Consider the following 12,978-nt stretch of genomic DNA (forward strand, 5'->3'; position numbering starts at 1 on the left):
TAGAAGAGGTGATCTGTCCTCAGAGGCTCACGTTCAGCTCATATTCTGCTTCTATCTATGACATTTCCTGTTTTGTTTTGTTTTTTAACAGTATCTGCTGAAGGTCAATGAAATTAAGATTAAAAAGGGAGTGGATTTACTTCAGAATCTGATCAAATATTTTCATGCCCAATGCAAGTAAGTTCTTTTTCTTTGTTATGATGGTATTTCAGATGTTTCTTTCTTTATGGCAACTTCTGGGAGATCTGTAGTGTTGTGTCGAGGAAAGTAAACACTTATTTAAAACTCTGTGGTAAAAGGAATGAAACAGTGATGCAGGCTACAACACAGATGAACCTTGAAAACGTGTAAAGTGAAAGAAGCCAGAAATAAAAGACCACATACTGGATGGTTCCATTTATTTGAAAGGCCGGGAATAGGCAGGTCCACAGAGGCGGAAAGCAGATTGGTGACTGCCAGGGCTTGAGGCAAGGGGGCAGGGGGGAGTTACTGCCAGCGGGCACAGGGTCTCTTTTTGGGGTCACGAAAATATCCTGGAATTAGATAGGGCTGATGATTACGCAACTTTATGAATAAATATACTAAAAACCACTGAACTGTACACTTTAAAAGGGTGGATTTTATGGTTTGAGTTCTATATCTCAAAAACTAAAAGTAATGTAAAAATCTACATTATCAAATATACTTATTTTTGCTTTTTTCGTAAAGTGGCAAACTAGTTTGATTCTCGGATGTTCTTTGTTTGTTAAAAGAGAAATGAGATGGTGTTAATGCAGTGTCTTAAATTAAAAGAATACTTTCATGTATTACTTATCATATAAAACAAATGACAGTACTGAGCAGAGGAGGCTGTGTGTGGAAGCGGAGGAGGACCTTGCAGGTCTGGGAGCCGCTCGTGTGCTCAACTTCACCGTGTCCGTCAGCCCTTCACAACCCGGGCCTCGCCTCCTGGCCTCGTTGTTGTCTTCCCCTGTCCTCATCCTGCTTCTCCTCCCTGACCCCCCACAACCCCCACCCGTCACTGATGTAAACAGGCCGTGGGCTCATTCACTGCCTTTGTTGAGTGTGTGCCACGCCTCGGGCACCGTCTGAGCCGCTGGAGGCAGAGTAATGTACAGGCACAGCTCCTGTACAGGCACAGCTCCTGCTGGATCAGGTCAGGGAGTTGGACTTAGGCAAACACACTTCTAACTGCACATTTAACAAAGTGTTCTGAAGTACGGGAGTCTAAGAAGGAATAGAGTAGAATAGAAGAATATAATTCAGATTAAGGTTGAGGGCAGAGATGTTGTGTCTTTTTTCTGTGTCTTTTTTCGTTCCTTGCTGTGTGTTCCAGAAGCCAGAACACAGTACCTGGCCCACAGTGGGTGTTCAAATTCTTCTTGAATTCGCTGCAGGCCTCTTTGAGGGACATGTATTCTGAGGTCTGAAGGGTGATTGGGAGCCAGCAGGTAAGGAACGGGGGAAGAACATTCCAGGCAAAGTCAAGGTCTTGAGGCAGTAGGAAGGCCAGTGTGACCTAAGCATAGTGAAGGAAATGACGCTGCCTAGGAAAGCCTGGGGTGGGGATGGCTTGGAGGTCCAGTTAACGGCGTCCGATTCTTATCCCAGACGTAATGGGAAGCTCTCAAAGTTTCAAGCAGAGGATTCATTCAGCAGGTAGTGCTTGAGCTCCTACTGCGTGCCAGGTGGTGCAGCACGAAGGAAACCAGCCTCCTACCTGCATGGACCTTCAGGTGGGGTGGGGAGACCACAAGCGAACGGGCAGGTATGTGACAGAGATTCGGGGCCTGGCTGTGGCTGTGCAGAGGCAGCAGTGTGAAGAGAAGAGGGTGTGCTGGCTGGGGACGCCGAGGTAGCTCCTTCCGTTCCGTTTCTGTTCCAGCAGGTAACTGTGTGTGTTGAGAAGGACCCAGATGGGGACGAGCGGGTATGCGACCACTTAGGGCCTGCAGGTTGCGTCCGAGGGCGCTCGGAGCCGCAGCGCCTGGGCGCAGACTGCGACAGTACAGGGAGGGGTGCGGAGTGGCGGGGACATCTTTGAGGGTGTTACTGCCACACGCATCCACTTGCTTTTCCCCTTAATGGGCTGTGCCCCACGCTGATGCCCCCTGTGCCTTCCCCAGCCTCTGTTCCTCCACGAGGCCCAGCTCAGGTGTACCTGGCTGCCTAGAAGTCATCAGCTCTCCCGCTTACCTGAACACTTCCCTTCCTTCTTGTTACCACTGTGCTCTCTGCACATTCCCCTGACGGCACCTTTCATGTTGTCTCCCAGTGACCTGTGTGCTCTTTAAGGATGTCCTCCATGACGTTTATTTTTTAACCTTTAGCGCGTTTACCTGGAATGATTTGTGGTGGTGAATTGCACTGAATCGGATGGAGCTGTGCTTTGGAATTCTTACTACGTCTCTGGCGACACTGCATTTCTAAAGCAGTGGAGGTCCAACAGCAAAGGAAGGTGTGCTGTGTGATTCAACCTGGGTTAACAAAAGAGCTCCAAGCGTGGAGCTTAGAAAATAGAAAGACCCCTAATTTGTAGCGTTTTTAAGATGAATTGTTTTACAGAGGCTCAAAATCCTGTGTGATTAACATATAAATTACTTCTTCAGTCTTACCCTCGTAACCTTATGTGAGGCTGGTTAGGAAGTGGGTTGTTTCCTTGCTGATACTTTATTTTTAAAAAGAAGTTATTCTGGGATTTCCTTTTTTTTCTTTATTTTGCCCAAACTAATCAGTTGGGTAGCAACAGACCACTTGTGGAAGATTGAACCAATTGGCCTTTTATGGGCATGAGCTCAGTAATCTTTAAAAATGATGACTCTTCCATTACTTCCTTTCTGGATGAGTGTGTGTGTGTGTGTGTGTGTGTGTGTGTGTGTGTGTGTGTGTGTGTGTGTGTGTGTGTGTGTATACGTGTACATACATACTGCACGCTCTTTAAAGCATTTGGAAGGCTTTGACTTTTCAAATGCATATTTTGGGGCGTAAAATGTGGAGCCTGAGTGACTCAGCCATTGGACAGAGGAGCCCGTGGCCACACGTGTCTCTATCCTCCGGGCAGTTCCTTCGTGTCCCCATTGAACATTCCCGGTCTCCTCTGCTCACCGGGGAGCACAGCTGTGCCCGGCGGGCAGAGGCAGCCTGCTCAGCTGAAGCTGCTGGTCTCTGCAGGTACCAAGAGGCCTCTTGGTGGAAACTAGATTCTGTGGAGCCATGTTCAGGCGCTCACCCTTAGAACTGCTTAGACATTACTTTGCTTTTTACTCCTTTTTGCTTTTCTCTGGAAGCATTCTCGAAGAGTATGTTCTTTGTCTTTTATTTCATTTAAGGAAAGACTTAGCATCTCTAGTTCCTAGAAGAGCCTGGAAAACGTGTCTTACTAGCCTTTGCTGCTAAAGATTGAGGATCCTTTTCTCTAGTGTGAACCTAGAAATAGGGCAGTCTTTAAAACAGAAGTAAACAAAAATGGTCCTGTTCTAAACGGTAGTGATGAGCGTTGAAGTGACTTGTTCTCTGTGCAGATACCTGCTGAGAACCACTGTGACCAGTTGCGGCTTGATGAACTTGGGTTGCAGATGCAACGAGACCCAGTCCGGTGCCCTGGACAAGCACACTCCAGTGGGGGGCGGGGGAGGGCAGAGGCTGCCGGCCGTGAGGCTGCAGTTGTGAAGGCTGGAGAAGGGAGAGTCCGCCCCACTTGTGGGCGCCTGAAGGTTGGATCTCAGTGGGTGTATTTTAAAGGCTGGCGAATTTGATCAGGTAGGCTAGAAAACGTTAGATAAAAAACGAAAGTCGACATTTGGTAATACCAATGGTAAATGTTGTTTTGACTGAAGCTTGGGAAAGTGTTAACAGGCTCAAGCTAAAAAAAATGTCTGGGGGTTTGTACTTAGGAACGTTGCAGTGACAGCAGTCAGCAAAGGGGCCCCTTTTTCTGAAGCTTTCCCTAAGGCCAGAGAAAGTATCCAAACATGCCTCAGTACGGACGGTACAGAAAGATAGGAGTTTTGAAAATCAGAGGGAGGAGGTTTTCTAGGTAGCCGGTCGAGATTGGCTTTGCTTTTACAAGATGAATAAAACTGTATCGTTATTCCAAGTGTGACACTGTGCAGTGTCATGATGGAAACAACGTCTGTGATGAGAAACACCTCTCCGAGCCCCTGACTCCACTGCGAGGTGCTCTCACTGTGGGGACAGTTGCCAGGCACAGAGGTTCTGGAGCCGTGCACCCGCTCCCTTTCCCCGAGAGCAGGACCGTTTCTGTGCTGATCTCCTGTGATAATTTTCCTACTCCCTGAACTAGTGTGTGTTCAGCTTCTCTCTCTCTCTCTCCCCCTCCCTCCCAACCCCGCCTATTTTATAAGAATTTGAATTGATTAATAAAATAGTTATACAAAAAAAAAATAGAGCTGAAACAAAACATAAGAACTGAATGAGTTCATGACAAGAGGAAAAAGCTCAGTTTCTCATTCTTGTGTTTATTCTTCCCAGTTTCCTTTTCAATTTAAAATTGCTGCTCTGTGTCGGCCATTGTGCTCAGAGTGGAAACACAGAGACGTATGTGGCATGGCATTTCTGCCCTATCAGTGGAAACAGACCATGTGGAAAAGTCATTGTAACACGGACACAGTTGCTACACCAGAAGCGTATTTTACATTTAGAAAAAAATGAATTAGGCAAAATACAGGAATGAGAATGTAAAGTTAAAATTATGCATATATCTGAAGATTTTTAAGGTAAGAAATTCTAATAGCCCAGCCTCTGATTCCTAATAACTAGCTAGTAGTGGTTCGAAACCCACATCCTGTGTGTACGCTTTCCTCTTCCTTCCTCCTTGGAATTATTGTATTAAGTGTCATGCAGCATTGTTTTTACAACCCCTCCTGCTAATTGCATACTTGATATGGGAAATTCCCACAGGACCATTGCTGAGTTTAAAAGAAATAAACACGTGAACCCCAGATCACTTTTTGAAGATAGTCTCCTTGGTACCCAGTAAACTGGCAGAAGTTAGAAATTCTCCTTCCTTTCCTCATTAATTTCTTCATTCAACAAATATTGTGTGCCTGAAATGTGTCAGGTTTTGTGGATACTGTGTCCTCAACCTCCCGGAACTTCAGATCTAATGGGGGAATTTTATTTTAAACAATTACACCAGCGAACACGTAATGGCAGTTGTGGTGAGTGTTTTGAAGCCAGAGACAGAATGCTCTGAGAGAATCTGGCAAGGAGACCTCTTTGAAGGGATGGGGGTTGTGGCATACCTCAAGGGTGAGGCCGTATCTAACTTAAAACTTGAAGAGTGAGTGGGAATGAACCAGGAGAAACAGAAGGTAGGCTGCAGGGAGAACTCTTTAGAGGAAGGAAACAGCAAGTGCAAAGGGCCTGAGGCAGGGAGGACTTGGCTCAGTAGAGGAATAGAGAGACGTGAATAAAGGGGCAAACGGTGTGGGTGGAAGCCTGGAGACATAGTTAGGGGCCAAGCCCACGGGCATTTTAGGCCTCCTTACAGGTTTTGAACTCTCTCCTGAGCTCCCTGGGAAGCCTCTTCTTCCTCTCCAAAGGGTTCAAAGGCAGTGTGCTGCACGTCAGCCTGCTGTTGCTGCAGAAAAACTCGTCCAGCCTCTGTTGTACTTCCTGAATCACTGGTTAAAGGTGACTTCACAAGCACTGGGTTCTGAGCGTTAAAAATATAAAGTTCCTTTTGATATCCGATCTCAAGGTCTCCAACCACATCTCCCTGCTCTGCCCACGGGGCGTGGTCACTCACGTGCTTCAGGCTCAGCTCGCTTGCTTTTTTCTTGCATTCTTTCTCTTTTCCACTTAGTTGTTGCCTGTCAAGGAAAATATTTTAGCGTCTTATTCCGTGTTCACCCCATGCTTTCCTGGCCTCAGACTTTTCCGTTCCTGAACCGAAGCCTTTGCTGCCATTTGTCAGTAGAGTCCTGTTTCCCGTTATAAACTGAAAATTTAGGGCTCATTTTATATGGGTCAAGAAAAATCACAAATACGAGGCTTACTGCAGTGCCTTTTTTCTTAGCTTTGAGTGTTACTTTATTCTTGGTTTGCCTAATATTAGTTTTGAGTGTCACTTTATTCTTGGTTTGCCTAATATTTCAAGGTTTGGGTCCTAGTCTTTTCCCCCAGGAATTACACAGTGATCTCAGCCATTTCCTTTAAAGAAGTTTTTTCTCCATCTAACAAAATTGCTTTCTCTTTTATGAAACACAATCTATGTTTCTTGTTTTTTTTCCTCCTAGTTTTTTCCAGGATGGACTGAAAGCAGTTGAAAGCCTCAAACCTTCCATTGAAACACTTTCAACGGATCTTCACACAGTAAGTAGTTTCCCTCCCACGTGAGTGTTGAAAGGGTTTTTATGCAACAAACACTTGGATTTAAATGTTGCTTCCGTGCTTTCGTGTCTGCGTGCTGTGCCACCTAGAAAGTGACAGCCCTGGAGCGCGCGCGGAGTGTGGAGAATGGGGTTCCCAATCCGTCCTCGGTCTTGGTTGGGAGAAGGTTGCGTTTATGGAGAAATGCCCCACGAACTGCACCATCTCACTGTACCTCAGCCGTACTTTTCTCTGCTTTGTTTTGTTTTTTAAAGATCAAACAGGCCCAGGATGAAGAGAGAAGGCAGTTGATACAGCTTCGAGATATTTTGAAGTCAGCATTACAGGTTGAACAGAAAGAGGTGAGGGGATTTAATTTTGAAAGATTGCTATTTTATGTTTTCATCCCTCAGTCTCGGGGGCTTCGGGACTGAGGAGGTGAGATCCAGGTCTCTGGGTGCTCAGTTCACTGTGGGGCTGTATCGGGCAACATGCAAACACGTAGTTTGTTCTTTAAGTTGGTTTTATAAAACCATCTTTTTAAAAATATGCTTATTTCATGGGGAAGCATTACCGTAGGCATGGCCTTAATGGCAGTATTTAAACCTCTTCTGCTCCGTCCGTTGCTGGATGAGTAGCTCTTAGGGTCTCCGTCACATAGACACTCGCTATTCATGCCGTTGGTTCTCTCCCTGGAGCTCTGTGGTTTCCCTGCCCACAGATATACATGGACTTTGCCCGTGTGGCATCAGCGGGTGACTGGTGACCATCTGAATCTTCCAGCCTGGAGATTATGTTCCGTAAAATGGGAGGAGCTTGATTTTCTTGGGGCTGCTTTCTGATGGGCAGAAACTTTCGTTTTCTCGCGTCATCTCTTTCACACAATCACTTCTCTGCGGGCCAGCACATTCGCAGTGATGATGTGTATTTGGGGGTCTTGTTAGAAAACCATTAAAAAGTAAATTTTGAGGTAATTGCATATGTTTGCTACAGTGTGGGTATTATAATGTGAAATTTAACATAAATCCACTTCCTTGTCAATAAAGGAGTGTGTTTACGTGTATAGCTAGTAGATTTTAGATCAATACCTCTATTAAACTACTTACCAGAGCATAAAGTTCCCTGTTGGCAGTTTGGCATGCTCTATTTTGTCTTAAGTTCTTGTACTATAACTGAATATTGTTGTTTTTCTCCCAAATGCATTTACCTTTTGTGACCGAAGTCTAGGAGAGTAAGTAGTTCAGTATTTTAATAAATTATAGAACTTTGCATGCTTTTTTCATGAACTTCAAAAAATAGATATTTCCTCCGTGTATATACTAATAGCTAGTAGCATTTTTTATTTTTACTTTTCTTCTTTCAGTAGCTGTGGGCTTTATTAAAGCTAAAGAATTTGAACGCATAAATGTTAGCGAAATGGAAATTTTCCAAGTTTACAGTTTAGCCTTTGGTGTCACTCCATTGTGAAAGTGAAGCTGCTCACCTCCCCCCACTTCCGCTGCGTCGCTGAATTCTGCCTGTCCTTCTGATGTACCTTAATCCCTCCCTCTGGAGGGCTGCCTCTGCCCCCCGCCCCCGCAGTGATCTGTATCGCACATTTTGTTTGAGAGAGTTTTTTTCAGTGGCAGCATATATCTTTGGGGGCTGGATGGCCATGTGCTCAAGCGCACAGGTGCTTTTCCTCCAGCTGGACCTCGAGCAGACTGAGGCTGCCCTCCTGCCTCCTGTGCCCATCTGGCCGTCACGTCATAGCACCATATTGCTCATTTCATCGGTTCTTGGTAAACAGGGGTCAGCTAAGTGAGAGACTGGCCCACTGAGGCCCCATAGAGTGCTGGAAATTACCCACAGCATGGTGACTTCCTCCCCGTCTAGAGAATCTAGGTCCTGACACTTTGATATTCCTAAACATGGAATATAAACAGAAAAAGAAAAAAAGAACTTGGAGTATGGAGAATACAGTGGCCTGATTGTAACAGGAGCCAGCGTGCCGTCGAGCACTGGAGAGCTGGTGGGAATGGTTGGGAGCAAGAAGGATCCGAAAAGGAGGATCCAACCTGTGAAGCAAAGCTCGGGTTTGAAATACAGGAGAGCAGGTGGTGGAGTCCAGGAGGCCTCTGGGCACAGAGCAAGGGCCATGTTTGCTTTGGCTGTGCAGGAGGACGAGGTTTGGGGAAACTGGCTGTTGTCAGAAAGCCGGTTATTTACAGCTCTGCAGAAAAGTGTAACAGATGTACCAGCACAGACCAGACGTCTTTGACAGTTTGTTGTTTCCGTGTTTTTTGTTGACCAGCCGTTCTGCCCCAGATGCACAGCGGGGTCAAATGGACCTTCTTTACTGCTCTCCTCTGGCTTTATGCCCAAAGATCGAACCCACCAATCTCCTGGCTGTGAATGTCTTGTCTTTTCTGTGTATCACATTCTGCGTTGCTTTTTGATGATGGTATTCCCTAAATTGGACAGTCTGTGAACGCAATTGCAAGTAATAAGCAAATACGGATACGTTAAATTTTTTTCTATTTTAAAATAATTTTTATAATTGGGGTCCCTCCAATTACAAGAATCGAACATTTGGGCGTTATTGTTTTTTAGCTTTCATCCGTTGTTTTTGGATTCTCTTCTGTGAGGCAGAAAAATGAAGGTATTGATGGATTTTTTTCAGTGTTACAAAAATTCTAATTCTACATAATTATAGTTCATAAAAATTAGGTAACGTGCCCCAAGGAGACTGCAGTGATGGTTGGTAGGAGTTAACCTACCAACCTACCTAACCTCTCCTAGTTCCTTCCTGTGAACCTTAAGCGTCAATCGTTTGGTCTAAGTGGAGGACATGGCCGTCACCTACAGGGGCTTTGGGCTGCTTCTGTGTCACCCGTGGCTGTACTTTGGAGAAAAGACTGTGCCGTCACAATCCCAGCACCCCCACACCTCGAAACCACCGGCATTCCTATTCTGTTCCTGATATTTCTGTTCCCTGTAAATAGGATGCTACAGTTTGACTTTTCCATTATTTTATTATGAAACTGTTCAGACTTAGAAGTTGAAAAACTGTACAGTGAACACCTATATATGCATCATGTTTTAACATTTGGAAAATACCCCTTCTACAAAGTTAAAACTCTTCAACACTGCCAATCTTTGCATGAACTTCCTCCCTGTGTGCCTTACCTTCTCCCGCCTTCCCCATCCCACAAATGTCCATTTCAGCTGCGTTCTGCTGGGATAGGCCCCGCTGCGGTGCTGGAGGATTCTCTGCTATTTGTTGAGAACCCAGACGTGTGCTGTGCTGGGGAGGACTCAGGTTCGGGGGGATGGTCTTGGTAGGTCTAAGCGCTGAAACCACAGTGATTTTTCCACTTTGGAGATCTCTCTTCGTGCCAGTTTTTAAAGTGTCCCTGTCTGGTAGGATGTGGTCGAATAGTATGTGCTGTCCAAGGAGCAGAGGTCCATGACAGCCATGATTTTCTTCCAACTCCGGCCTTTTGGTCTGGGGTTGCATATCTTAATCATGCTCAAATCTGGCCTTAATCAGTACCCTCTGGCTAGGTGTCCACTTCCCACTCGTCCTGCCAGCCTGCTGGGTAGCCTAGAGCTGGCCTTGAGTGCTGACTCCAGGCAAGACTTGGCACATTCGACTGCCATTTCCTCAGCAGTTACTCTAAGCAGGAGCTGCACAGACACACACCGGAGTAGGCTAGATACGGTTCTTCCCTCTTAAAGGGCTCACAGTCTGGGGTGGGGACAGAAAAGGAGTTGAGCGCTGTGTGATGAGAGCTCTACTGGAGGTCACCTCCAAGGAAGGTGTCACCCCAGTGTGGGGTGGGCAGGTGTGTGTCAGGAAGGAGGGTTTGGAGGATGATTCAGAGTTAGGAGAGGCCCAGCAGGTGAGACAGGTGGGCCAGCTTCTGACCAGGACAGAAAGCTCGCCTGGTAGCCGGCTGTCCAGCAGCACATACCGTTTGAACCCTAGGTCTTCCACTTCCTGCCAGGGTGGCCTCGAGCAAGTTACTTGACTTCTCCACGCCTCGGTCGCTTCACCTGTAAAACAGGAGTGATGTTGCCTACGCGAGAGCTGTTATGAGATCTAAGGGACAAGTTCTGTAAAGCACTTACACATTGTCTTGATAAACGGATACTGGTTCGTTCATTCATTCCACAAATGCTGGGCTCCTGATGCCGACGAGACAGGAGTGAACAGAAAAGACCTGATTCCTTCCCCCGGCCTTGGTAGTTGAACAGTGGTGGGTGGCGGTGGTGGTATCTCTGAGGGGTCCTTCTGCCCACTTGACCCTCCTCCGTTGGCTGGTCATCTGGCACCTTGTCTTCGTGACTCTGGCCCCGACCTTTGCCCCCTCCGCACTCTGACTCACACTCCAGTCTAGGCTGATGCCCTTGCTCCCGACCCCGGCCTGTCAGGTGCCCCCGACTGCCCCACTCTCCCATTCCCAAGCCTTCATCATCACTCCCCCTGTCCTCTCCCCTGCTCTCTGTTGTCATGGCGTCTCCTGCTTGCTTCACTTCTCAGGTGTTTCCAGGCACGTGATAAGCGTGACCAGTAATCAGTCCTTAGTACAACAGCATGGCTGGGCAGGTAGTATTAGCCTGCATTTACAACTCGAGTCTGAGAGGAGAAATGCATCTGCTGGAGTTTGGGGGCCAGGGTTTGAGCCCTGGTCTGTTCTCTGTCAGCTATATTATGTGACTTTAATAGCTTGTGTCAGAATCTTTTAAAAAGCTACCCAGAGGGGCTTCCCTGGTGGTCCAGTGGTTAGGACTTGGCACTTTCACTGCCGGGGCCCACGGTTGGGGAACTTAGATCCCTCAAGCCATGCAATGTGGCCAAAAAAAAAAAAAAAAAGCTACCCAGAAATAATGGGGAATAGGTGGTAAGAGATGTTAGAACACTGTTCTTTGACCACAGCTTAGTGCTTGCTTAGCAGAGCCCCCAGTTCCCGGTGCATACACACACACACACACACACACACACACACGTCCATGGACACACCTGACACGCCTTGGGAAAATGGGCAGCGATTGGACATCACAGCCCTCCCTTGGCAGAGAAACTTTAAGCTTCGTGAGGTGACTCCTCGGCAATCTGTTCATCACGAGAATTGACCGAACACAGACTTTCTGAGAGGTGGACAGGTGAATTGAAAAAGTGTGTGTGATGTTCTAGAGTCTTAGGGAGCTCGGGGATACTTCTGATGTTATGAGTAGACGTGTGTGTGTGCGCGCGCATATATGTGTATATAAAGTATGCAGTATCGCCCTTCCCCGGCCCCACGCCCTGTTCCTGAAGATTTCAGATATTGAGTCTACCGCTCATCCGGGCGGTTTCTGCTTCAGCAGGACCCAGTGGCTAACACTTCATAAGGCCACACAAAACTTAAGATCATGGGCAGTGCCTGGGATCTGAGAACTTGTCTGGATGTCATAGAACAGAGGATTTGTGGATACTGATAGAGTTTTATTAGAGCTTTCTGAAGGTCCATAAAATGCCTACTTATGTGCTTCAGACATATAACAGCCTCCACGTGGAGGCTCACTCAGTCGAGTCTTAGGGAGTCCTTGGCTGTCCTGGAGAAGCGCAGAATACGTGGGAGAGTCTCCAAGAATCCGGGCAACGTGGATGCCCCGGCCAGTTGCCTGCTGTATTGTTAGATGATGGCTCTCCTCAGAAAGAGAGGCTCTTTTCCCTTGAACTGTATTCCATTCAGTTGAAATCTCAGTATGTGAAAGGGCCGACTTCATTTGTCACCCCTTCCCTTGATCAAGTGTTGTATGAAACACTTGTATAAACAGGTGAAGAAAGGCTATTTTTGTTGGGTCACGTAGAAGTCACCTGGAAGATGCTGAAATAATTAGTTCTAAAGCAGGTTCAATTTTATGTTACACAGATTATATTCCTTACAAATTTTAAATTTCATAGTTTCAGATTTGCTTGCATTTTAAAATTGATTCAAGAAATGCCTTGTCTAAAGAATAAAACAGTGATTTCATTCCTAACCTCTGGCGTAGGGTCTGACTCTGTTGAAAAGAAGAATGTCCTTTATCCTGTTCATAAGACCTGTGAAGAGTTCTGATTAATACGCTTGGCATGAACACTTTTAGCAGTGTTGCCACGTGGTTTCATCACTTATTTTGTGCAGGATTTTTCTTTCTCCCCAAATCAATACACGTATTTCTTGGTTGTGACATTTAGTCTTTTGACAGGTTCATTTTTAGTCTTTCACAGAGATTCAGATAGGTGAACAGTATTTCTCCATTTCCCCTCCGCTGCATACATTTCCAGTGATGTTTAAAGCTGGGTTTGCTCTAATGTCTAGTGCTAGTATATACTGCCCCTTTGAGAGAATGTAGAAACTGGGACCATCCTTATCCGATGAATGAGCTGTTTGCCCTAGTTGTTTAGAGGCATGACCTCCCTGTGGAAAAGGACATTTGTCCTGTTAGGGGGTCTGCTTGTTCAGGGTCTGTTGTCAGTTCAGTAATGGAATACTTGAGCACACTATTGATTTCTCAGATGAAGGTTTTTTGTTTTCTAATTTTTTTGCTGAGTTATCCCATATATATTTCAGAGTTTAAAAAGTCAGTGCTAGACAGGCCATGTTCATGGATTGGAAAACTTAATATTGTTAGGTT

At 46.1% G+C, this 12,978-nt stretch overlaps 1 protein-coding gene across 2 annotated transcripts in view; it reads left to right on the top strand.

Moving 5' to 3' along the window:
• Positions 1 to 12,978, top strand: part of ASAP2 (ArfGAP with SH3 domain, ankyrin repeat and PH domain 2) — a gene marked incomplete at its 5' end in the record, with an annotated part of 157,407 nt that overhangs the window by 96,060 nt on the left and 48,369 nt on the right. For both annotated transcript variants that reach the window (XM_082672195.1, XM_082672196.1), the window contains 3 exons: positions 92 to 177; positions 6,261 to 6,336; positions 6,609 to 6,695. In XM_082672195.1, the coding sequence (XP_082528321.1) occupies positions 92 to 177; positions 6,261 to 6,336; positions 6,609 to 6,695 (249 nt within the window). The remainder of the gene's footprint in view (positions 1 to 91; positions 178 to 6,260; positions 6,337 to 6,608; positions 6,696 to 12,978) is intronic.

The sequence above is a fragment of the Grampus griseus genome (genome assembly GCF_964374135.1).
Source record: "Grampus griseus genome assembly, chromosome: 15".
Classification (NCBI taxonomy): domain Eukaryota; kingdom Metazoa; phylum Chordata; class Mammalia; order Artiodactyla; family Delphinidae; genus Grampus; species Grampus griseus.